Source organism: Ischnura elegans, chromosome 7, assembly GCF_921293095.1.
Source record: "Ischnura elegans chromosome 7, ioIscEleg1.1, whole genome shotgun sequence".
NCBI lineage: Eukaryota > Metazoa > Arthropoda > Insecta > Odonata > Coenagrionidae > Ischnura > Ischnura elegans.
The window spans coordinates 100,154,113-100,181,054 of record NC_060252.1 but is presented as its reverse complement, the minus strand read 5'-3'; the positions used below and the strand labels follow the sequence as shown (position 1 = coordinate 100,181,054).

The following is a 26,942-nucleotide window of genomic DNA, read 5'->3' as shown; positions in this document are numbered from 1 at the left end:
TGTCTAGTGATCAGTTTTTGAGCAATTTATTCTTCTCGCATTACCTCCCAAGGAATTCCATTGCCTTTCATCTATAAGAATCCTATTACTGGTAGTTTAAGCCTCCATAATCCTTGAAATTGATTTTATTGGTATTCATACAGCATCTCTGTAGAGTTACTACTTTTGGCTATTGAAAAAGGAAATCAAATGAAATTGCTTCACGAATCTACTATCACGGGAAAATACTGGAACTTGCATAAAAGTTTAAATAGAGGTCTATATTACCCAAAAATTTCATTGGAACTTTTCTTAACTCCATCAGTGTAACCCAAAGTCAAACACACAAAATGACTTCACTATGGAAGAAATAAGAAAGGGATATTGTTTTTATTCAACAGAAAAACGAGGCGAGTAAACAGTTACAATACACAATAACAATTCAACAACTTAAACATTAAAAATAAATTTTTATTTGGAATAAAATTTTCAGTCTCATAACATATCAAGGTCAAACATTACAAATCAATCGATGTAGCATATTTGCAGTAATAAATAAGCGGACACAGACGATCAAATCTACATATTTCACTCATGGCAGGGAAGAAAGAAATTTATAGAGGCTTCTTAAGAAGGAAATCCAAATGCTTTGATGAGAAAATAATGATTAATTTGACTAATTGTACACAAAAATACATCAAAAAGAGGAAAACAATTTCTGGACAATGTTTAGCTGATAAATTAGCTGAGTAGATCATTTATATCAGACGTAGACAAGGGTTTGACTCCACTAGTCGGGGGCGATTGAGGATTGAAAGGCAGAAGTGGAGTTGTGACATTCCATGGGCTACCTCCAAGTGATGTCGGTGCTGTCGTTGCAGCCATAGACATTGGCTTTGAGTTACCAAGGAGTGGGTCGTGCATGCTTGGCCCTCCCCCGGCCATGAATCCCATATTTCCCATACCCATTGATGGCACTGACTTAAGAGCATTCGATTGGTTGAGACTCATGTTTGGTGGTACACTTGAGAATCCCATATTGGCACTGGAGAGATTTCCCATGGGCCACACAGTGGCAGGTCCCTTTGGACTGTCCAAGTTGGTCGCAGGGGGCTGTTTTGGTGGCGTCATGGCTGGAGGCGGAGGGAACGGTGCCATGCCTTGTGTTGGCATCGGGAAGAATTGAGTTGGTTTCCCTCCGTTCTGAGTCCTGGTCATCTCGCTCAAGTTCCTCTCCAGTAAACTGGCCTCCATGTCCTTCGATGTGAACCTCTTTGGCTCTGTTTTTGAGACTGTTGGCTTGGGGTCGATTGGCTGTATCTGCTGCATTTGTGATTTTTGTTTAGATAACCTGTAAATTTTTTAATTTTCCCTCAAAAAGTATACATGTATATACAGTAAAACCTCTTAACATCTTAATGGAGGGGACCAAAATTTGGGCAATTTGATGTATGGAGGTTCACTATAGAGAGGTTTTACTGACATGCACCATTTCATCATATTCTTTGGAAATGAAAGGTACTACTGTCTTTTAAACCATTATATTTATGCGTTTAAATAAACGTGCATGCATTAGTGAACATATATTTATTATTTAACACGTTGCGTACGGATGGTGAGAATTCTCATCATTTTTTTCCCGAACGTTCCGGACGGATGATGAAGATTCTCGTCATTTAGGCACGTCAACCTAAACAATTTTAAAGTGTACAATACGTGTTTGCTTGCGATACGCTTTAAAATTGTTTAGGTTGACGTGCCTAAATGACGAGAATCTTTGTCATCCGTCCGGAACGTTCGGGAAAATAATGACGAGAATTCTCGCCATCCGTATGCAACGTGTTAACATCGTAATGGAGGGGACCAAAATTTGGGCAATTTGATGTATGGAGGTTCGCTAGAGAGTTTTTAGTGACTTGCACCATTTTTTCATATTCTTTGGAAATGAAAGGTACTTCTATCTTTTAAACCATTATATTTATGCGTTTAAATAAACATGCATGCATTAGTGAACATATATGTATAATTTAATGATAACACAAAGTGAGCGCTATCAGAATTTTACCATGATTCAAGAGAACACGTGTGATCTCTCTTAACTCAACAGTCACTTAAAATGATTAGGATAGTTGGATATATTTTTTCTTATTTACTGTTAGGTATGCTCTCATATGGAAAAAAATGGCCATAACTAATGGTAAACGTAAAAATTACAGCATATTAAAGGTGTAAAAGAAAAAAATAAGCGTGAAACATTTATCGCTGAAAATGTCATTCTATGTACATAATTGCATCTGCATTAATGGTCTTTAGTTGGTTCGGTACAATTTGTGGAGGTAGTTAGGCCGTCTTGGGGGTGTATCCTTGGTATGAAGTATGGAGGTTTTATGAGGTAAAGAGGTTCAGAACATAGAGGTTTGCCTATTAATTTACATGTAAATCTGACGGGACCGTAGGGGTGGTATGAAGGATGGAGGTTTATGATGTAAAGAGGTTCATTACATAGAGGCTTTACTGTAACAGTAATACTGAGTGCCTCAATGAGGTCCAGATTATCAGAGATACAGGATGATGTACACAGACATTATACTGTGCGTACTGATGAAAAGAAATGACTTCATTGATACCATACTAGTAGAAAAAATTGTCAATGGTTTATCATTTCTTAAAACAGTAAGGTAAGTGGAAACTCAATAGTCAAGCTTGGGCTCTGGGAATGTAATATTATAAGTCTTTGAACCTTTCACTCTGTGAATTTATAATTTATTCCTGTAGAAACATCAAGATGAATGAACATCATGAGGGATATTATTTATACTCTTTATGCTCAAAACAATGGTAAAGTACAATAACTTCTTCACAATTAATCAAATTATCCTCCATTAACCAATTTCTCCTAATAGTCTCCATATTTTGCCCAAAATCCATGGGAGAAAGTGATGGGAGGACTACACTCAAGTGGAAGTTAATTATTTCTTTTTGAAATCGATTAGTCAAAATTGTGGGTGTCTATACTCTGAAGAATGTAGAATATAATTCTAATTGATTCACCAAAAACCTTACAAGTGTTGGTATCAGATTCACCAGTTAAGAGGAATAAGTGGTTATGGAATGCATACAGTAGAAGCCCGCTTTTACGAGTGCTCATAATCCCTCGGAAATCACTCCTAAAAACGAGCACTCGTTGCATCTGAAGGTGTTGAATTAACCCACGGAAGTTGAATAATCATTCGTACTTACAGTTTTTCTTTGTTTCCACGGTATTTAACTAAGTTAAACAGGTAAAGAGTCATTATCAGGCACATTCTGGTTGAGTTTCAACATACATATAGAAAGAAACGTGCTATTTTCATTCATATAAAATATTATAACAGACGCCTAAGAAAAGAAGAACGTAAAATAGAAGCGCGGGGAGCATACTCAAGGCCGTAAATCACATAAATGCTTGGACGTAACTGGCTTTAGGTGTTGTAGATATGACACACATCTTGTATTTTCTGTTTAATAAACAGATAATACAGAGCATAATACATAGTTAATGCTGGCTCAGCGGTGCATCGCCCTCGAGAAATATCTGTCATAAAACCGAGCATACCCAATGGAAGGAACTTTTTAACCTCGCGAAATCCGATTTTTTTACATGTGAAACATAGGCCTTTTGGCGGTACAAAGTCTATCACTTGCAAAAATGGGATTCTCGTAAAAAGCCGTACTCGCAAAACCGGGCTTCTACTGTATATTGCTTATATCAATATGCATGATGAAGCAAAAAATACTAAATGAATGGTAAAGTTTGCATTCACATGATATATTAGAGCAAAATTTACTGTACACCTTGCTTTACTTCTCAGATCCAATGGCATAGAGTAACTTAACGTCAGGCACACACAATGATAATAAACCAAGCACTAAAAAAGTTTATTTCACTAAAAACAAATCAATAGTGAAAAAAGAATGATGAAAGTTTTGATGAGAAAAATGACATAGACTATGGCTGGTGACTTGATTGGAAAACCTCTTACAAAAAAAATTACCTCATCTTGTCTTCAATGGTCAGCATGGATGTTGGTGAAGTGGGTGATGACGCATTGTTTATTATACTCTCAAAAGTACTGGTTCCACCTTTTGGAGCAACTTCGGCAGTGCCATTAAAATTTTTCATGCAATCCTCAAGGCCAAGTTCGGAGAGCATAGAATCAAGATCTGACTGTGGGTTGGGCAACGGCACCAAATTTTCCGGATTTCCAGTCGCAAGGGCCATCTGAAGAGCAGACCTGTGGATTAAATAAGATTATCGTTTAAAATATTAAATATGGATTGATTTCATACCACCACTCTTCATTTCAGTGACCTAGCTCCAATGCCGGAAAAACTGTTGTATAAAAAGATGGATGCCTGTAAACCTTTCTGCTGAATCTTAACCACACCATCAAAGTCTACACTAGGATGTCCAAGAGGTTGTCACACCACAGCAAAATCAGCCTTATAAAATCATATACAGTAAATTCCGGTTATTACGCGCCTCACTTTACCGCGGTTTCGGATATACCGCAGGTCTCACCATGTCCCCTGAAATGATTACATTGACCTTTTTTCTGAGGTAGGTAACTTTGTGGCGAATTTTATCTCGGCGTGTCTACCGACGCGTCGCATCGGCGCTACTTCAAGCGACTGTATTAACGCGGTTGGCGACGTATTCCATACATTGTTTCGTAGCCATAAAAAAAACTCGGTAATTCCTGATCGGTCATGGTGTCTTGTGAACTCAAGCTGAAAAGTGTGTTGCACGGCTATAATAATTTTAGAGATTCAGGGAGATTGAGATAATTCTCTTTCGTACATTCGCACCGCGGCGCTCAAACCAAGGTAGGTACTCAATGCCCACAGGCTTCGAGCATTTAATGATGAATGAGCTGTTTTACCTTTGTCTTAGGCTTAATATTAATATGAAAATTACTTTTTTACGAAAATTTTCATTGAATTTAGGGTAAAAACGATGTCTGCCAAAAGGAAAACTTACACAATTAAAGAAAAGTTGGGCATAATCGACAGAGTGAAACGCGGTGATTCAAAATCAAGTTTATTCAGGGAGTTTGGTGTTCCTGAAGGAACTATTCGTGGTTGGATGAAAGAAGAAGAGAAATTACGATCATTTGTTGATAAAGTGGATGACGAAATAGGACTTGATAGAAAAAAGGCCAGATTGAGTGCTGCTGGTGATGTGGATGAATGTTTGTTTACGTAGTTTGTTCAGAAGCGCAGTGAAGGTGTTCCACTTTCCGGTCCACTTTTACAAGCACAGGCAATTAAATTAAATGAACAAATAGGTGGTGCTCATGATTTTGTTGTTTCTGCTGGCTGGCTATCGAGGTGGAAAATTCACCACGGGGTAGCGCAAGTTAACATGCAAGGAGAATCTCGTTCCAGTGACAGTGAAGCAGCTAGAGAATTCTGTGGGACTTTACGCAAGATGATTGATGAACGTGAGTACACTGAAGAGCAATTTTATAACTGCGATGAAACCGCTCTCTACTACAGATTGCTTCCAACAAAATCACTTGATATTAAGAAGTCGGCAAATAAATCCGGAATAAAAATGAGCAAAGAAAGAGTGACTTCATTACTGTGCACTAACAAATCAGGAAGTCACAAGTTAAAACCTCTGTGTATTGGTAAAAATCGAAGTCCTCGGTGCTTCAAGCACGTTAATATGACAGCACTACCCATAAATTACAAAAACGGTCAGAATGCCTGGATGACTCAAGACATTTTTTTATCTTGGTTCAATGAAGATTTTGTTCCATCGGTTAAGAGCCACTTAAGATCAAAAAAGTTAGAAGAGAAGGCACTACTTCTGTTAGATAACTGTCCGGCCCATCCGTCTTCTGAGCTCTTGATATCGAGGGATGGCAATATAGTGGCTTCGTTTTTACCAAAAAATACGACAGCTCTTATTCAGCCCATGGACCAAGGGATAATCAGAGCATTTAAAGCCCACTATCGGCGGGAATTGCTCACTAGTGTCATAAATTCAGAACTGCAGGTACAAGAATATCTGAAAACTGTCACCCTGAAGAACATGGCTTATAATATTGGTTTGGCATGGAAGAAAATAACTTCAGCTACAATCCTAAATTGCTGGTCAAAGTGCAAGTATACAGCGGGCGATAGCATGGAAGACGAAGACGAGTTTTTGGGTTTCACGGAAGAGGACGCACGCGAAGCTTCAGATGTTCTTTGTAATAAACTATTTGTGAGTGATCTCGAGGCCTGGGTTCGCGAAGACGAGGAAACTCCTGTATCTGCTTATAAGAGTGACGAAGAAATTGTGGCTGCAGTCCTGAGCCGCGCAAAAACAGCTGCATCATCGGAAGATGAGAGCGAGAATGAAGAAGATGAAAGTGAGGTCGAGATGCCAAAAATTGGCCATTTATTACATAATATAAGTGAATTGATGAATTGGTTGGAGGGACAAAGTGATTGCGATAGTATTCATCTGTTGCACTTGCAAAGCATAAAAAATACTCCCGTTAAAGTAGAGCGTCTAAATCATAAAATAAATATTCTAATAATGTATTACGCAAATAAATTGGCAATAAAAATTACCTTCAAGGGTTTTTTTATTGCTTCCCACGCGGTTTCCCGTAATAACGCGGTTGTCCGATAACGCGGGTGACAACTATGTCCCCTTAGACCCGCATTATAACCGAATTTTACTGTTTGTGAAATAACAAAGTTTTCATTTCAACTTGAAGCAATTTCACAAAGTTATGCAGCAAACTAATGATTTTCACAGCATGCATATTTTAAATCCTAAAGATCTAAAAAAAATCAATTACTTGTGTCAACAATTGTTGACACAAGTAATTGCAATGCATATCTCTTTGAAACAAATTGTTCATCAACGTAAGAGCAACTTGAATGATCTGTATTCTTGAAAAACAAAGCTCCACTTGACAGTAATTTTTCAAGATAGGTATATTACAAAAAATTACATGGAAAAAAATGACCCGAAAAAAGGCTGAGTCAAGGGAGATCACTGAATTCATAATAGCCTACTTACGACTGTTCTTGCTGAATGGAGCTCAGCTGCGTGATTTTAGCTCGATGTTCATTCTCAACTCTGGAGACCATGTCTTTGATAAGCGCTGCCAGTGCATTGAACTGAGGCAAGGATAGCCCATTTTCCACCAAAAGGGGAAGGAGAAATGGTAAAACTTGGGTGGCCATAACTTCTTTAGTTATTCCCAGTCGTTCATGGGTTAATGCCAGCTTGTATATTCCTGCAAATGAAAATGGGTGGATTTAACTCACAGAATGACAATATATCCGAGCATCTTCAATGAATATTTACGAAGTCTTATGATCTTAAGTGCATCTATTAAAAATATGGAAGTAAAAATTAACTAAGCCACACAGCACATCTTAACACATTCAATATGGAATGTAGTTTTTCATCATCTCCCAAAAATGGGGTCAACTTCATATTTCATTGAAGCATCAAACAGCTCAATATCAGGTTCTGAGCTGACTTCACATACTTGAAGAAGGAAGCAGACAGCAAGTCAGAGCCATGAATGGGACCTGGGCTAAGAGAGGCCACGCAGCAAAGAAGTTTCAGCACAAAAATACAAATGAAAGTATGTAATCATAATTTGCTAATAACATTAAGACACTAAATAAGAAAACTAAATAATTATTTTTAGTAGTTGTGTATGAATGTTTTTCAGTTTAAGATGTTTGTTCTAAGAATGAGTACAAATAACAATTAAAAATAAACATGAATTACTGGATAAGCTCCATCTCAAAACATTGATTCATGAGTAAAATTGAAAAAAAAGTAAATGTACAAGCATTATTGGCGACAATTTATCCTGAAACTATACGCTGATTATTTCACCAATGGTGGCAATAACGGCCCCGCAGACCCCGTGGCGTGGGGGGCCCCGTTAGCCTTTAATTCATTTCCATTTATATAAACATAGCGTATATATAGGCCCCATAAAATTTTTTGCAGGGTCGCCCAAATCCTAAGCACTGCCACTGCATTTCACTAATGACTTATTAATTAATACTATACTAGATAAAATAAATACTTCTATGTACAGGTTGGCCCTACACCTTTACTATTTTGTACAACAATCCTGGTCATACCGGCCTCAAAGAACATAATTTCATGATATGAAAAATCAATCAAGGTCTACATATAATTAATGTAGGTTAAACATGCAGCAAGTAATTCATTACAATAAAAATAATACTAAGACGTATTACAAAAATCAACATATTTTCATAGTAATGATACCGTATAAGCTTGTGTAAGAGGCGCACACGTGTAAGAGGCGCACCCCTATTTTGAGGAAGGAAGCTATAAAGAAAAAAAAATTTACGGTATTTTTTTATCCTATCGTGCAGTGTTGCAGACGTATGCCTGGAATTTCAACAGTTATCGAAATTTCCTCTTTCAGTACTATTTGAAAGGGGAAATTTTGATAACTGCGGCGGTAATAGCGGCATAAGAGGGAGTAAAAAGAGTTCCGATCCTCTCTTCGCATACGTCATCGCTCTACGTTGCTTGTCCTACTCACGAACAATTTTGTTTAAAAGCTCTCGCAGGAGTATTGCAATAGAATTGCAGCCGTGGAAAATTTTAAGGCAAAACACGACAGGCACATAGCATGAACCTTCCCAAGAGATAGGACAACAATCGGGGAAATCTCAGCGCCTTAGGATAATAACCACGTCGTAGATTTAAGGCCCCTTGCACACACACCGATTTTGGACGGCCGGTAAAATATCGGCCGTCCACATTCCAATAGTGAACAATGGGAGAGCATTGGAGCTTGCACACGTACCGAACACGCGCCGGCACCGGCTAAATGCCGGTTAGCTGCCGGCCATTGTCACTGTGGATCGCCGTCGCCGGCTCAAAAAAATAGCAACTTATCGTTTGACCGGTAAAAATCCGGCGTGTGTGCAAGCATCGCTTCGCCGGTAAAATATCGGCCGATATTTTACCGGCCGTCCAAATTCGGTGTGTGTGCGCAGGGGCGTTTTTTTTCCTTTCCGGGACTCCATAGGAAAATAGGAAATTATCAAGTTACAGGGGATCAATGGAAACGCGTTTCATCCCTACCCCATCTCACCAACTGACCTTTTTCGGTCTACCAGGTTCAATTCTCCGAGTTTCTGGAGGTCAAATGTAGGTGAGTCACCTTCTGAGCTCGAAGATATCTCGATATCTTTCAGCAATTGTATGACACGCACGAGGTTCTAAAAAGAATTAGACCTAACGCGACGTATATCTGACAGCATTTAAGTTTTTTGAGCTCTAATTGATTGACACAAAGATTTATAGCTAAAACAAGGCTACTAATATTCAACATAGTCCAAACAGCACAATTTCGGAAGAAACAAGCGTAGCATGAGCGCATTCAAACAAGACGAGACGGACTGGAAACTTCAGGCAACGCAAACTGCGTATATCACATTGCTGTGCCTTCGCCTCTTCACTTCAAAGGCAACGACGTCAAATGCAAGATCGGACGTGTTCTTCCCTTGCTCCTTCGCTCATAGCCTCGTAGCTTGAAATATGGAGCGCGCTCCTTCCCCTCGACCTCTCCTTCAGCGCTAGTCCAACAATGAACACACTCGTTCGAATTTTTTAAACCGCAGGTTTTGACGCCAATATAATTTTCAGTTGCAAAAATCCTCATATTAGCGTCTGAAGATAATTTTTGAAAAATCAGGTGCTCAGCGTAATGGAAATTGCTCGGCAAGACAGATGTTGACGAATCAGGTATGTCCTTCAAAACTACGTGTTTCTATACGTTTGATAAGCGATTACTATATGCAGTATAAATGCCGCGGGATACCCACTCGAGGCAGTAAATTTAGCGCGCGCTCCGGAGCGAATCACCCCGCGCGATCTTTTCAATGTTCACCTCTGGGGTACCGACGTGACGGCGCGATGCTTACGAGAAATTCAAACAGGCATTTTAAAAATACGTCACTAAGGGAGAAACTCCCCTACCTGCCGCTTGATTTTTACCCAGGGTTTCAGATGACTGACTCACGCTGTAAACCAAGGCCCCTCAGTTCCCCTTGGACTTGCGACCGGGTAGGGGAGGGGGGAAGATAAGAAGTTTGTGTAAGAGGCGCACCCCCATTTTCGGCTGCAATGTTTGGGAAAAAAGGTGCGCCTCTTACACGAGCTTATACGGTATTATTTACATAAAGAAAAAGAAATCATGTGTGATCATGCTGTGGAACTATTCAGGCAAGAAGATCCCATAAATGAAAAAACATTGTAGTTATTGAGTGTGGCTCAAAAAATCTAACAAAATACAGTGAAACCTCGATATAACGACACCCCAAGGTGCACTAATAAACACTCGCTATAGCGAATTGTCGCTTTACCGGAGGTGGAGTAAATAATAGCCAATATACCTGTTGCGAACAGATATACAGGAACAGGAGTGGTGCGGCGACAGATAAACATCTATCCGATAAACGTAAGCATAAATTCAGACGAAAGGCGATGTTTTTTTGCATCACTAAATATCCTAACTCAAATAACGACTAACTATTCAAACAATTTATAAACGCCGCACTGAATAAAAATTATGCAAAGCATTGTTTCTTCACCATTATATTTATCGAACGACAGTTTACCACATAAATTTGAGACTGAGCACTCCATTAACTTCATTTCTAACAGATCGCTAGCAATTACAGAGGTTAAGGAGTCTTCATGAAAGTCTTCCGGCGGTGAAACCCTCGCTATGGCGAGAGCCAACACCGAAAGGGTCTCGTAAAAACGAATTTTTTAACACTCTTATTATAGGGTCAATTGACGGTGCATCGGCTATCTCTCGTTATAGCGGGGGTGTCGCTATAGCCCGTACTCGCTTTAACGAGGTTCCACTGTAGTTTGGAAGCTTTGATTACTAACAATTCTAGATATTTTCATAAATCACTTCGAGATTCCCTTTATCCATTCCTAAGTTACTTGTGCCTCTAAATTGACAATGAATATGCACATAATAATTTTCAGCTGGATTATTTAAGCATCATGAAACATTTAAAGAAATCTGATTTGAAAGAAATATTAATCTCACCAAGAATACCCATGAGGACAGCAGGCTCCCTAGATGGAATCTGGGGTAGAAGTGGCAAAACTTCATCCAAAACCAGCCATTTGTCTAAGTGCTCAAGGAGACGCCCTACACAGACAAGACAGTTCACGCGAACCTTGAAAGAAGAATTCCAATATATAATATAATACATATTGTTTATGCTTTACTTATCTGATGGAAACACATGAAGAAGTACATTTTAACATAAAATACTTAAAGGGCAAAAATATTAACTTCTTAGCGATACAATAGAAGAGAATTGGTGATAGAAGAGTGATTTCAGAAAAAAAAAACAGCAAATAACCTTCTCTACCTTTCCCGCTGTGTTCACATAAGCCATGAAAATGCTTAGAAATTGGACCGAGTGGACTTTCATATAATTATCAGCAAAATGGAATATTTTGATCCCAACAAACTCAAAATGAGGGAATCTGCATAATAAGTTATAATCATAACAACAGACAAGCTCTCATAAAAACAATCAAATGGATCATGGATGAAAAAAGCTCAAAAATATAATTATAAATTGGGATCTCATAAGAATATTTTCGGCACTCACAAAAATATGATGCAGGGTGATTTGGGGAAATAATGAGAGGAGGAGGTCTTAGTTTCCTACATAGAACTTCCACCGAAGGGTGTGCTGTTGGTAGGCAATACGGACTAATGTATCTTGGATGGTGAGAACAATCAATTAGAGAACACGGTGAGATCTACAGTATTATTTTTATTACAGTGATGTCAATTGGTTACTATGACTAAATAAATTACCATGCATTAAGATCAAATGATAAGCTATATTTAATTGCACATATAATAAACATGCTAAATTTATAAAATCGTTTCTTATAGACGCCTTCAAAATGACACCAATACTGAATCACTTTTCTGGGCTGACAATATTTCTTGTCACAAGCAAATGGAATTTAATTTAGTTATCTTATGAAAGTCATAAAATACTCTCAAAAAAAAAAAAAGAAAAATCTCCCCCAGAATATACAGAATGCACCCAGGAATACATAAACTTCCCAAGTCACGTGGTAAACAAATTTTCGAAAATACAGGTACGAAGGAGACTTAACAAAATCATCAATACATATGCCAACTTTCTGTTCTAAGCAACAGTGATGCAACCAGAAAAAAAATTGTTCACTCACAGAGACATAGGGTGTTGAGATGGCCAATCGCTTGAGTCGTGGAATGAGAGCATTCTTCACCGCCGCGTAATCAATGAGGGATGCAAAAGATGGCAAGACTGAGAGACATAATTCCTGGAGAGGCTGAGCATCCGAGTCTAGAGCTCTGTGCAGCATGGGCATCACATCCGTCCGCACAACACTAGCAGGGGTCAGCTTCAATAACAGTGCCATCCGTTGCATAAATATCAGTAAGATCTGTGAATAAAAGGAATATTAAAGCTTTCCCCGGGCCTTAACTAATGCCAAAATATAATAATGTAAAACCTCTATTTAGTGAACCTCTTTACATCATAAACCTCCATACTTTATACCACCCCTATGGTCCCGGAGGATTTACATATAAATTTATAGGCAAACCTCTTTGTAGTGAACCTCTTTACCTCATAAAACCTTCACTTATCATACCAAAGAGATACCCCCAAGACGGCCTAACTACCTCTGCAAATCGTACCGAGACAACTAGAGACCATTAATGCAGCCACGATTACGTATATGGAATGACATTTTCAGCAATAAAAGTTTCACCCTTATTTTTTTTTCTTATATGTACACCTTTAATATGCTGTAATTTTCATGTTAATCATTAGTTATGGCCATTTTGTTCCATATGAGAGCATACCTAACAGTAAATAAGAAAAAAGGTATCCAACTAATCATTTTAAGTGACTGTTGAATTAAGAGAGATCACATTGTTTTCTCTCGAATCATAGTAGAAATCATGCTTTAATTCTTTAATTATTAAATAATAAATGTATGTTCACTAATGCATGCATATTTGTTTGAACTAGTGATGGGTCGGTTCGATTCCTCGATTCTCGGCCAAGAACCGGAATCGAAAACGAGTACTTGCCAAGGCGAAAAATCGATTCCGACTCCAGTAGTACTTCAAACAACAAAATATACGACCGCGTTTCCAATAGTCATTTGAATTTTCGCGCCACGTAATCGTAATAACAAAACTCATATCTTTTTGGGATGTGCGAGTACTCGAAAATTCAAGTCGATCGAGTAGTTGGTACTCGACTCGAGCGTTTCGAGTAGCATTACGAATGTCGAGTCCATGGAGAATACCGAGTCGAGTAGTTAAGTTTACAGAGCTTTCGAGGCTAGTAGGTCCAGCAATCTGCCGACAGGAAGCGCTATCATGAAACTCATGTAATAATGCAGTTTTTAAAGCCGATAAGTCATTCTAATGCCTTGGCCTGGTAGTTTCAGCTTGCCGAATACACTATAGTTGTCGACGTGGGCGCCGAATACCTTTACGCCAGCCGCGGCGACCGATCGTCTTCCTACTCCGCGCACACTGGTCCGAAATCGGAAAAAGCTGGAATAAAATCCAAAATGACCTTTTTGGGGATAGAGACTTGAAACTCAGCGTAAATACTCATAAATCATTACCAAATATTGATTTATATGCCATATTACATAAATACGGACCTTTAGTGAGATACAGAGGCCCAAACATGACCATTTTTTTAATGCCACGCGAGATATCGTTTTTCCTAAAAAAATCTTTGAATTTATCCAAGTGGTTTTGCGTTGGTATGAGTTTTGTGGAATAAAAAACGCAATATTCCTTTGATCTGGTGCTTTGCCTATACTTTCAATGACTTTTGAAGATTTTGGCTCTCATCTGTCTGGTTTTACAACGTAAAATGGCCGACCCGTTGTTCACGTGAAATTTGACATGAAGTAGACATTATCTTTCGTTTACGAAAAATATAACTCGGAAAATTTGAACCACAATATAAAGTAGAGATTTCTAAAGAGTACTAAGTAGAAATCTTGAAAAAAAAAAGTTTGCGACGAAGGAAATAAGAGCGATTTTTCAATCGCGCGTCAAGCTTGAGCTACACGCTGCGGAACTTTAAGGCTCGGTAACTGAGGCCGATTTTTCAAGTTTTTTTTTTAAAACATTAGTCTTGAAAATCGTCATTTAAAGCACGGATAATCGTCTTCATTGACTTAAAACACTAAACTGAGGATGTTAAAAAGGATTATGTATAGATCGACTAGACCATTAAGCGCATTACTCGAGTGAAAATACTAATGATTGGATATTTTTCGGAACCATCCCACGCGTAAGAAATATGCCTCGGGTATTGAAGTAAAGTGAAAAGATTAAGTCAGCATGCTTAAGAGAGAGAAAAATGAACTGTTTCCGTGAAAGGCAACAACCGATACCCTTTTTCCCTTTCCACCTTCGCCGAGGTGAGTCGCGCGGTAGGGGGAGTTTTCACACCACAAGGCTCTTTTAGCCTTTTTTATTACTGTGTCCGTCCGATGTGATATTCATTTGTAGCGTTTAGTTTCTTTCTTGAACTTAAAAAAAGCAAGAGATTTTCAGGTTGATTAAATGACGTGAGAAGTATAGTATTATTTTTGGCTCTACAAAACTGAAGTTTAGTTCTATAGTTGTTCGCTTCGTCCACTTGAATTCCATGAAGATTCAAGATCCAAAAAAATCGTTAATATAATTTTTAATAAAAATTCCAGTCTCCAAAATCTTGCAATTTTGGTGGGAAAGCACTTGCCCAATAACACACATGTGTAGCAAAAGGCAATTTTCTGCAGGCAGTAATACTGTAACATGGAGACATCAAAACCTGCTGGCTGAGCATGTAGAATAATTGGTTTTTCTGCTTGAGAATTTGAAAGGGCCAAATATTACATGATCCATATACGTAGTATGCAATCTTTATTACAGCTATGAAAATTTATGTACTCAGGGCTCTCCCTTGTAGTTTGGATATATATATATATATATTGTCGACATATTATGAGTGCCAATATTCTAAAGTAATACCTATCATGTAACACCACTTTTCAGGTATGTTCTGTTTTGAAATTTAGCTATTACATATATTTTAATTACATTCTGTTATTTGGGAAGCAAGATAACTAGTGACGGGAGAAGCAAGAAAGAAATTATCAGCAGAATAGCCCAGGCGAAGAGAGCATTCCACCAAAAGAGAGACCTGCTTACAGCGGGAAACTTAAATATAGAAGTAAAGAAACAATTTATAAGAACCTACATCTGGAGTATGCTCCTATACGTAAGTGAGGCATGGACAATGACCGCAGCGGAGAAAGCAAGTATAGAGGCCTTTGAAATGTGGTGCTACAGAAGAATGATGAAAATCAAATGGATCGACCGAGTTAGTAACGAGGAAGTCCTAAGAAGGGTAGGAGAGAAGAAAAGCCTCATGAAAACCTTAATAAGAAAACGGAACAACCTTATAGGCCACATCTTGAGACATGATGGCCTGATGAAGACAATCGTCGAAGGACAGGTGGAAGGCAAGAATGGAAAAGGAAGCCTGTTGCCTGGAATTAAGTGATATTTTTCTTGGAGCCTATGGCATCAGAATCGATGGAATCGGTATCGGTAGAATCGGAATCGAAATGTCAGAATCGGAATCGGGATTGGAATCGATAAAATTTTGGAATCGACCCATCACTAGTTTAAACACATAAATATAGGTAATAGTTTAAAAGACAGTAGTGCCTTTCATTTCCGAAGGATATGAAAAAATGGTGCCTATCACTGAAACCTCTCTATAGTGAACCTCCATACATCAAATTGACCAAATTTTGGTCCCCTCCATTACGATGTACATAAAGAGGTTTTACTGTATATTTAGGTATAATTCTAGATCATATGAATGCAATTTTAATAAGAGATATTGTGATACTTCACAGCTGTTACTAAGATTATGTGTTTTCTTAGTTTCACCCATTAAGCTTTATGAATGAGACTTTTAAATGATTATAGATCATTTGAAAAGTGTACGCAATATGTATTCCACATTGTTTGAAGTAAAGAAAGAACTATGCATTAGCAACTTCCTTTCTTCATTATGTCAAATACAGTGGAACTTGGTTAGTACGTTTCTGAAGGGACCACGAAAAATGAACGTACTAACCAGGAAAACGTACTAACGAGGAAAGTAAATAATAGCAGTCGGGGTTATTGCAATCAGTGAAAAAGTCGTCATAATTACAATTACTATCGGTAGTTCTCATAGGTTCGCCTTCCTGAACTCTTTTCACATTTAAAATCAAGAAAATGAGCGCTACCATGAAAAACAATACCATATGAATAAAAATCGCAATTTTTCATGGACATCCCGGAGACGATTTCATGATTACGGCGTCTATCTCCCGTGATTTATCCTATATCTATTTACAGAACGAGGACGAGTGAAGCTCAGACAAGCGAAGACAAGTCATTTTTCTTTCTCACAGCGTACTCGGAGAATATAACAACAACCCGGAGTAAGTCAACTGGTTTTTAAAACATCATAAAAATTGGGCAAAATTATATTGACTTTCAAATTACGGCAACAGCCGTAGACATTCGCTTCTGGAATGATACCATTTCGATTGTAAAATCGATCGATATATCGACTGAAGACACGCAAGATTATTAGATTACGACGTAATTACAAGAAAATTTTATATTAAACAGTTGAAATTTACTTTCAAAATTTGTCTAATGTCTTCTGCTTTCGTTCCGAGATCAAGTATTTTTAAGCTAAGCTTCGCGTGGAGATCCAGAGGATCGTCTGCTCCCGCAACAGTAGTCAAGTAAATACGCACGACGTCGAGTTTATGGAGCAGTACTGCTTTAGATAATGAGGGAATTGTCTAATACCGCTAATACCGTTAAGACTCATTTCTTCATCATGATAACTCGTGCAATAGCAACAATTGCCCACTCACGAACTTTGTGCGCAGCAGTGGGCACTCCCAAGCGCTCCAAAGGCAACATAAGGTGAGGACCTCGGGGTGGGGAAAATTGGGGCTTCTTATTGGCTGGAGTTTTTCATAGTCAGACATTCCCGAAAAATGGCCGCATTTTATTTTTCATCACGTCACAAGAATTCAGAAATGCATTTGGATAAATTACGGTAGAAGAAAGAGATGTGGAATGAATGGAAGAATGTTAATGGCTAATAATAATAAATTAAATCATGAATTCAGACGTTTGCGACCCTTAAGAAGACACTAGAGAACGAATTGCGGGTTGCGTCACGGCAAGCAATTGAGCGTACTAACCAGGAAAGCGCAATTTTTTCAAACGTACTAACCAAATTCTTTTACCTGTATTTTGTTCGGATGGTACCGGGACCGAGGGAAATCGCCGTACTAAGGAGGAAAACGTACTAAGGAGGAACGTACTAACCAAGTTCCACTGTATATCAATTTATTTCTTCCTTTGCCTGCTTTTTTCTATGAATATGACATTTTCTGCCTTGTTTTAGAAAATATACTTATACTGATAATTGTATTTATGTTGTAAAAAGCTATGGGGCTTTAGTATAAACTGTATAAAACTTTATATTGCCTTTTGTGACGAGTCACCGACTTCCTGTGGCTAGAGCCACATATCAATGTAAGTTCTATGTGATAATATAAATTATTAGAATTATATTATGACTGGAGAAAAATATTCTATTAATGTGGACTCTTAATGAGGCAAAAATCTACAACTACATACAATAGACTCTCGTTAATACGAACAACGTTATTACGAAGTTCTCGTTTTTACGAATTGAATCGTTGGTTCCGATGAAAAAATTAGTCTCAATAGACGATGGAAACTCTCAACTATGAAATCCGTTATAATGAGTTGATTTTTAATAAGAAGGAAGCAATATTTAGAATCGCAATACAAGGAGGGATGTTTTGGAAAGAATAAAAGATTTACTAAAGGTATCGAGGCCGAATTCTAAAGGTTAGCTTTGAGGAGGGCATGCAATCCGAGTGAGCGAGCAGCTGGAGAAATGACTAATATGAAATGACGATTATACCTGTGAAACACTACAGCTGCCTGTTTCTATCACTATAATTATAGGATAAGGACCTTTTTTTAGCAACTGCTAGATTAGGAGAGGAAAAATGTGATTTCAAAGCACGTTTACAGCACTATTCATAACATCTTCTCAACTACAATGCCCATCATTTATTAATAACATTTTCCTTGCGGGAATTAACTGCCTCGCGTTTGTATCCTGGTGTTTTATTCTGCCCTCAACCTTACTGATAAGGGACATGAAAATATCCTCACTTATCGTCAATTAATATTGATAATTTACGGGAACATAAGCGACCAACTCCTTCTCTATCATGTTTAGCACGCTTATTCCAACGCTTTCATACCCCCTTTCCAGCCAAGGCCAAGTTCAGCATTCCTTCTGTTTTCTTTTTCTCGCCTCTTTAATGTTCAAGAGGCCTGTTCAGACAATTTCGACAGCTAAAAAAGACAGAATCCTTCACTTCCACAAGCCTCCAAATTTGTTTACATAAATATCGTCTTTCGTTTGTTTTTGGTCCAAATGAAATGCATCGTGGGACACTACCGTCCCATACCGTGGCATACAAATTTTTGCATCAATATTTTTGGTCCAAAAATTTTGATGCACATTTGGCTGTGGGACACCGGCTTTAGGATTGTAGGCCAGTGATGATAAGCTAAAGTACGAGAGCAAACCAAAGATAACTGGATGAAAGGTTTGTGACTCCTGGGGGTGGAATGCAGCCCCTTAAATAGATAGAGAGGGACTTATTTGGGTTAGAAGGGAGAGTTCCCCATAGTTCATCTCGAGAAAGGTATGATGATATGAGGGAGCAGGTAGAGCAGGTACCCTAGAGAAAAGAGGGTCAAACATGCAAGTATGTCTTCCCCAAAGCCACTTGAGCAAGCATACATTTACATTACCCGCAGATAAAGGTCCAAAGGTACAAGATATCTCAGTTAACCCTTGCAATGGGCTACAATTAATATAATACATATAATCACTTTGGCATTGAAGATCTACTTCAAATCATTTCCAGAGAGCAAGAAATTCATTACCGACCTGAATAGGATCTTGTATCTTCATGACTGGCAATAGGTGGGGAAGAATGTTGTGCTCAAACTCTTCACGAGAGCAATTCTGAGCAATAGCCATCACATTTGGCAACACAAATGGAACCATACTGGCATTCACAAACTCTTTCACAAGGCACGGAATGATCCTGCAAGAGAAGATATGGTTTTCTGATAAAAAGATTCAAGCATCTGACTTCTCTAAACTCATTCATGTGAACAAGATGATAAATTATTTCAAGAAAAACAAGAATACACAGTTGCCATGGGCTTAGATAAAAGGGCAGCCTATAACAATACATTGCCGGCCTCGGTGGCGGCGGGGTAACGTTCTCGCCTGCCAAACAAGAGGTCGCGGGTTCGAGTCCCGCCTGGGTAGGTTTTCCCGATCCAGGGCATGGTCGTTTGTGTACGTTTAATTGTTACATTTGTTGAACACCCCGGTGTAAAATGGCCAATACGAGCTGTATCCGGTGGTTTGAGAGTAAAATAAAATAAAAAATAAAATAAAATAACCATTTAATCAAATGAGACGGTTAATAACTCAAGAAGTGCTAATCCCTGTATTCTGAAATTGATTCGCAGAATGAATCCTACCTGTATAAACACACTCTGTGAGGTAACTTAGGTATAACCTGAGGTAGTCCTTTATAGAACTGTGACTTCTGCAGATTATCCCATTGGAAGAGGGAATCCAGGTAATTTAATGTTTTAACACCCACATCTTCGAAGTATTCAATCTGAAATGAGACATTAAAAATAGATAGTTGATTAGAAATTGAATATTACATTCCATTCCTGAATAGTATTTACATTTAATATCAACACAATTTAAAATTTTTCCTGGGTGTATGAAAATTGAAAATGTCCATGATAAATCCTTTATTTCTTTCTCAGAGTAAACAATTTATTGATTCGAGCCAGAGTTAATTAGACATACTTCGTGCAAAAAATCTGCAGGGAAAAAATCATTCAAATTAACTGGGATTCGAACCCGGATCCCCCAATTTACAGTCGAGTGCTTCAGACAGTCAAGCTATTGAAGTGTCATTCCTCCCTGTGGATATTAGTGGACACTACTGAACACGGTATTATGGGATCCGGGTTCGAATCCTGGTCAAGGTGAATGATTTTTTTCTCTGTGGATTTTTTGCACAATTTGTGCATTGCAGGTGACTCCCGTAAAAGTTATCACCGTGGCTAGTCCTGGTATACTTAAAATTAGTCAAGAGCGAACACCTCTATTTGTTCCAAGTCTGGGCCTCACTGGCACTGCACACGATTTAGACTGCTTGTGGCATCATATGCTCTGCAGTCCAGCAACACCTTGTCCAGTAGTGTCCACTAATATCCACAGGGAGGAATGACACTTAGGTAGCTTAACTGGCTAAAGCACTTGACCGGAAATTATTTTTTAATGAATTATTTAAATCGCTAAAATGTTGATCGAGGAATCAACCAACTACATTTTAGGCCTTAACTCAAGGGAAAGACAAGCATTATAAAATTGATGCTTTTTTCTTCCAACTAATTTTTATGAAATTAAGGTTTAAGAATAAAAATAAATCAGGGAAGAATTTCATTTTCCGGGTGCCAATTTAACAGCTAACCAACTCTCTGTACAGACTAAAATAGGTTTCCTCACAAAAGTTTTATGTACCAAAAGTCATACCTTGATGAATTGGTGGGCATCTGGCCGCAACTCAGGAGTAGCAGACAGCATCATCCTTACACAATCCCTAAGGCCCTCAGGAACACATTCAATTCCACTGACTGTGTTGGCTCTTTTCAGCTGCAAAACCATGAAATGAGCCATAGCTATGATGCAAGAAAAATTATGCATAACAAAATATCAGATGTGGATCCAGAGGGGGAAATCAATCACATGGGCACATTTGTGAATTTGAGTTTTTTGAATTTAAATATACCAAGGTGCTGATGTAACTTGTTTTTACATAAAAAATTCTACTTAATGGTGGTGTTATAAGCACTTACTAATATGCCCACATACGGAAAAGAGGACTAATCAGTCTCAACCTCGCCCAAATAAAGACATTTATTATTATTATATTATAATGCGTTGAAAATAATATCAATTGTTTTATAACAAGCCAAATATACTACTAGGTAGAGGCCCTCTTTCAGGATATATGTAATGACTAAATCAAATAAAAAATACAAAATTTGTCACCCACAGGTCCCATAAGATGTAATGGATATTAATTAAAATGAATTGTATACTTCCTACAGTTGCCATAAGGATATCTCTGGATCCACATCTATGACGCATGCGCCCTCAAATGACAAAAATTATCACATTTATTGCAAAAATACGAGGGAGGCATACCTCAGCTGCACTCCTAGCAAATCGGCTCCATTGCCCTTCACATCGGAGAGGAGTCTGCCCTCCAGGAGAGAAAAGAGCATAGGAGAGGGCACCCAAAGAGAAGAGGTCGGACGCAGGGCTGTGACTCAGAGTGAGAGCCATCTCGGGAGCTAGGAAGTCGAGATTAGGAAGGGAGCACGGGTGGCTGTCCGACGGGAACTCCTCAAAAGGCCAATGCGGCTGAAATGAGAAGGAAATACCAGTCAGACACTTTGGATGACCTTGATGAATGAAAAAAAGGAACACCAGCAAATTAGATATTCTGTGCATATTTTAAGGGCAAATTTTACAGTTCCTCGCAATTCCTGAAACCTAAAATGATGTGTGATGCCATATTCAAGAGACAAAAGCCCCTCCTGAAAATGGCGCTTGATGTTTGAAATCAGTCAAGGTCTAGACAAGATAAATGAGTGGAAAAAAAATTGGTGCATTACTGTTGACCAACCTTGCAAAATTGCTTTTATGTGGTTGTTGTACATACACAGTTGCAACATCAATTATTTAAAGTCACATAATAATACAATAAAATAATGAAATATATTCATTATTGTTGCCAGTGAGGTGGTTCAAAGAAGATAATCAGCCTAACTACTAGTCTGATCCTAAATATTGCCCAGGTAAGAACACTGTTCAAATTAAATGGCTATCCATTTGCATCATTGCCAAGTGATTTAACTAATGGCAGTGTTTCTTACACACTGATATGCATCATATGATAAAAATCAATACAATTGCTATAATTTGGCCACCTAAACAATAGAGATATGACAGTTAAGTACACTTTCCCGGCTGCTCCACTGGTAATGACGATTTTTATCAAAATGAAAATTTAACAGATAATTTATTCATTATTATGAGATTCACATGCAAAGTAAAATGTCATAACTTACTGGGGATCCCGGAGTGGTATTTCGATTGGCAACACAGAATTCAAATCCAAAAATTTTCCAAGCCCCTTGAGCATTAACCACAATACACTCAGGGCAAACATTTCGGTGAAGCAGCTTCACATCATTATGCAGGAATGCTAAGCCTTGTCCGATCTGTAAAAATGACACAAAAGCTAGAGTTAGTTAGCCTAAATGCATAATTTTACTCAAGATTGTAATTTGAGAAATGAAAAAACAATTCAAAACACGACAGATTATGAGTACACAAAGGCGATACAGTATATGTCTGCTTCCTTTATCATTTAAATGCTAGGAATTTTCAAATCTGCTGATTTACCATTTTTCAAAGCAAATGTTTATGCAATAAAAGCTAATTTTCAATAGTGATATGTAACTTTAACTGAATTCGCTGCTTGCTTTTTTAGATACTGACATCTTACATTGTTTTAAAATCATTTCTGTATCGGTTTATTTCTTATATGTACACCACTACGAGTTTGATTGTAAGATCCAGATAATTTAAACAATGGTTCAAATTGACTAAATTCAATGTATAAATTGATTTTTTTTAAACTGAGAAGATTGGGTAATGACCAAATGTTTTAGGTGGACGAGAATAAAAAGAAGCAGTGGTGCACAGTGACGTACCACGATGCAGATTCTCTGAAAATGGCTCATCATTCATCAAGAGACAAATTCCGCATGACTTTTAAACCTAATGCCACTCTCCAAAGGCTGCTTGTAAAATGTAAGGATCTAATAGATCAACTAGACAGGCATTGAGTGTATTCGTCGAAATGAGGCAATTGCAATGTTGTCTACATGGGGCAGACAGGAAGAAGTTTCGATGCCAGGAGGAAAGAACATTTAAGTGCTTGGAGAAATAACAAGAGAATAAAAGTAAATGAATATCTCTACCCATCCTACTCCCCTATTCTGTCATCCTTTTAAAAACTCATCCTTTCCTCCGTTAGGTAACTAAGTTATAATAATAAGATATAAAAATAATAATTTATGCCTGATAATGATGATTACTCATGGAAACATGGGTCGCATTATGTAAAAAAGTGGCATAAATAAATGTCAAGTAACCAAGAAACCTTAAAATGGAATACCATAAAGTTAAAAATGAGCTAGGATGGGACAGACCTGAACAGGGAGCACCCATCTCCTAAGTCACAATGGTTCTTCCTTTCACCTCCACTCAAACACTATACAAATGACCAAAATATCTCACCTTGCTGGGTTTTAACTCTTAGACAGCGGGAATGTTTTTAAATGCGTTGTATGCTGACTGCGGGAAAAATACTTTTAAATGTTTGACCATTGCTCGACAACCTACTGCAGTTTCCCAAATTTTTTATTAGGGCTGGTCGGATCGGATACCTCGGATCCAAATATCCACGGATATTGCCCTTCATCAGATACAAAGTCGCGGAAGACATCGGATCTGGATACGATATTTTGAATAATAACTTCAGTGAATGCAATGCACAATAAGGGTGGAAAGAGTTCAGATTCTCTCTTTGAATGCGCCGTCGCATGTGATTCTTGTCCTACTCATGAACCGTTTTGTTTGAAAGCTCTCGCAGAGGTTAAGTAGGAGAATTACAGCTGTGGAAAATAAAAATAGCAAAATACGACTGGCACATAGTGTGATTCTTACCAAAAGATTGAACAATCATCAGCGGAATCTCATCGGAAGGAATTTGAAAATGCATTTGGATCCGAAAATATCTGATACGAAAGATCCGGCTCCGAAAATCAAGGATTCGATCCGAAAGCGGATCCGAAAAAAATCCTGAATCCGTCCATCCCTGTTAACAACATTATTAAGATTTTTGTCTGTGTATTCCTTCCTAATAGTGCTGTATCTTTCTACAGTCCTTATGATAATTCTTCAACAATGAAGCCCTAATGCACATTATGCAGCTTAGTGGTCACCTGGGGCCATTTGGCATTGTATCAACATTTTTTATGAGTTTATTCTTCCTCTTGACCAACTCTAGAACATATGCAACTCCATTAATAAACCTCACTCCCCCAGATGGGTGCATATCACACGGGCATAAAAAAACTTGGCTTGTATATGTAATAAATCGGTTCTGAGCGGTAAATAAAATTTTTTTGTGACCATTTAAATAAAATTTCAATGAGACTTCCTAAGGCCACTCCGTTTCACAACTGAGTTCAGTGGAATGGATTACTATTGTGAAGTGAGCATCTACTACACCATGTAGTAACTAAACTTGAATTTCAACACTGAAAATATTATTAACACTGAAAATATTATAATATTATATTATTAAATATTATTACTAAACACTGATTATATAATTAACCCATACGTGTTAATGTCTTAATGTATGAATGCGAGAATAAAAGCCAAAATGCACCGTGTAACCACCCAACTCGTGCGAATTCATGCACAGAAAATAGAACCTGTTCTAATTTGGTCCATGCATTCGTACATGTTCCGTTCCACCAAAAGCATTCACGCAAACGAACATTAACACGTACGTGTTATCGTGTGTATTGTGTAAGCTGGCCTTATGTAGTTGATTTTTTTGAACAGAAAACAATTATTAATACCACAAACAATGGCAATGAAATTTATCACCTATATGAACAGATTTCTTACTAAGAGGGGATATCAAAGGAACTAAAGACAGGAGACATACTATCACATGGACCTGAGTCCTTCTCCGAACTGCTGTGATAGTGAGGCTGGAAGTGTATAAATTTTAAAGATGGCCACAATACTCTATAAAATAATGTAAACGTTTCATAATCTTAGAAAAATTATCAAAACCGTAAGTACAACTCATCTTTTTGTCTAATACATTTCTTCGATTAAAAGAAAGAAAAGTGATTATCAATTGACAATGAGCGACAGAATGTATTTTTCCATAAAATATAAAAAGTAGACTGAAAAAATATTGTATTAAAACTCACCTGCATTAACCCATACTTGATTTCTACCTCAAATAGCTTATAATCACGCAAGTGGGGAGGAGAGGGGAGATTAGTGTTGTTTCCCAATATATTTGCAAGACTTGCAAAGACTGGTTCCGTAGCAAAGGCCAGGCTCTCCCTGAAAATACAAGTGCAAGAGACATTACTTTACACAGCGAAAGAGATTTCATTGATGCATAAACTCATCACTTGATTCCACGCAATTACTTCAACACAGTTACATAAGTAAAACGATTCCAAAGTTATGAGGAGATTGCTAGTGCTAACCGCATTTGCAAGCACATCCCAAGAAAAACACAGAAGGTAAAACCAAAATTACAAAGTTATTATTGAAATATATTAAATCCGTAAAAAATGCAGACATTTTAATGCAATTGATAACCACCAAGAATTGCTGACAGCAGTAAACAGTAGATACACTTTCGCCTATGAATCACCAAAGCCATACATGGTAATCACAACAGGGTAATGTAAGCCACCTATTTCTCTTACCTAGATTCTTCAAGAGGATGCTGTACAACAAGAATTTGGGGATGCCTTAAACGTGTTAGCTGCCCTATGCCTCGCTTAAGAGATTCCAAAGTAGCTTCTCTGTCTGTTTTGCTCCATCCTTCAAAGAGTCGTTTCTCCAGCAGAAATATCGAAGCTTCTTGTTTAGTAGATTTTTTGTAACCAGAGTAAACCTTCCATAGGAGTCCTAAGGCAATTATAACCAAAATTAGCAACGTGGAAGTAAATTAAAGTAGCCGATAACGAACACTCGCCGTGATAACACACCTGGGCCAGCGCTAGCAACATGATTTGTTATTTCGAATTCTCTCGTCACCGGATTACCAGGAAGAACTCCAGACAGTTGGGAAACTGTGTTACTCACAGATGAGTAAAACTTATTGAACACATCCATATCGACGCTAATTTATCGCAACACAGCACTAAAACGTCACTTGCCAGAATAATCATAGAAATTATCAAAAAAGCTACAACCTACGCCATGATTAATCATTGCTGCAGACAGCGGAATAAGCGGTACGTAGACTGACTGAAAACTGTATGCCTAATATTAATCATCGGACGTTACTTTAAAACATACATTGAAGAAATTTGTTATTTACGTTTCTGAAGGCGGATTACGAGACACCATTAATTCTAGTACTGAAGCTGTACGGCAGGTGGCACTGAAAAATGACAGCTTTTTGCCAATAATTTTCTAGGGTTCTGCCGGCTAAATCAAACTAGTTAAACAGTGGGTCGTTAATTAATATCTATAAAAACCACATTTTATGCCAAATAAATTATTTTATCATGTTAAATATAAGTTCTGCGTGTTAATGGTTACGTAATTTCGTCGTTTATTTTATTGTAGATACCTAATTTTCGGCTGACTCATTTAAATGGGCATCTGTCCTTGACCTGAAATCCAGGTGGGAGAGATATCTATAAAGAAGCGAAACCTTTGTTCAAGCTGAAGGCTCACAAAATATAACGGGGAGAAATCAGAGG

The 26,942-nt window shown here is 37.9% G+C and overlaps 1 protein-coding gene across 1 annotated transcript; it reads right to left on the bottom strand.

Annotated features, from left to right (window-relative positions):
- Positions 1 to 429: 429 nt before the first annotated feature.
- Positions 430 to 26,603, bottom strand: LOC124162124 (SCY1-like protein 2). The gene is made up of 13 exons (XM_046538533.1): positions 26,220 to 26,603; positions 25,935 to 26,139; positions 25,422 to 25,560; positions 22,467 to 22,619; positions 21,538 to 21,756; positions 20,863 to 20,982; positions 19,788 to 19,930; positions 19,180 to 19,339; positions 12,275 to 12,511; positions 11,100 to 11,232; positions 7,043 to 7,262; positions 4,014 to 4,253; positions 430 to 1,330 (listed from the first exon to the last, which is right to left on the bottom strand). The coding sequence occupies exons 1-13, from the start codon at positions 26,344 to 26,346 to the stop codon at positions 721 to 723; spliced, it is 2,706 nt and encodes a 901-aa protein (XP_046394489.1). The 5' UTR covers positions 26,347 to 26,603; the 3' UTR covers positions 430 to 720.
- Positions 26,604 to 26,942: the final 339 nt, after the last annotated feature.

What these genes read in the sequence shown, in the direction of transcription:
- LOC124162124 (XM_046538533.1), bottom strand. Translation starts at nt 26,346, where the DNA reads ATGGATGTGTTCAATAAGTTTTACTCATCTGTGAGTAACACAGTTTCC. An exon ending in TCAAGTATGGGTTAATGCAG is followed by an intron (nt 22,620 to 25,421) that starts GTGAGTTTTAAT and finishes TCATTTTTACAG; the next exon opens with ATCGGACAAGGCTTAGCATT. An exon ending in TCTCAACACCCTATGTCTCT is followed by an intron (nt 11,233 to 12,274) that starts GTGAGTGAACAA and finishes TCTTCTTTCAAG; the next exon opens with GTTCGCGTGAACTGTCTTGT.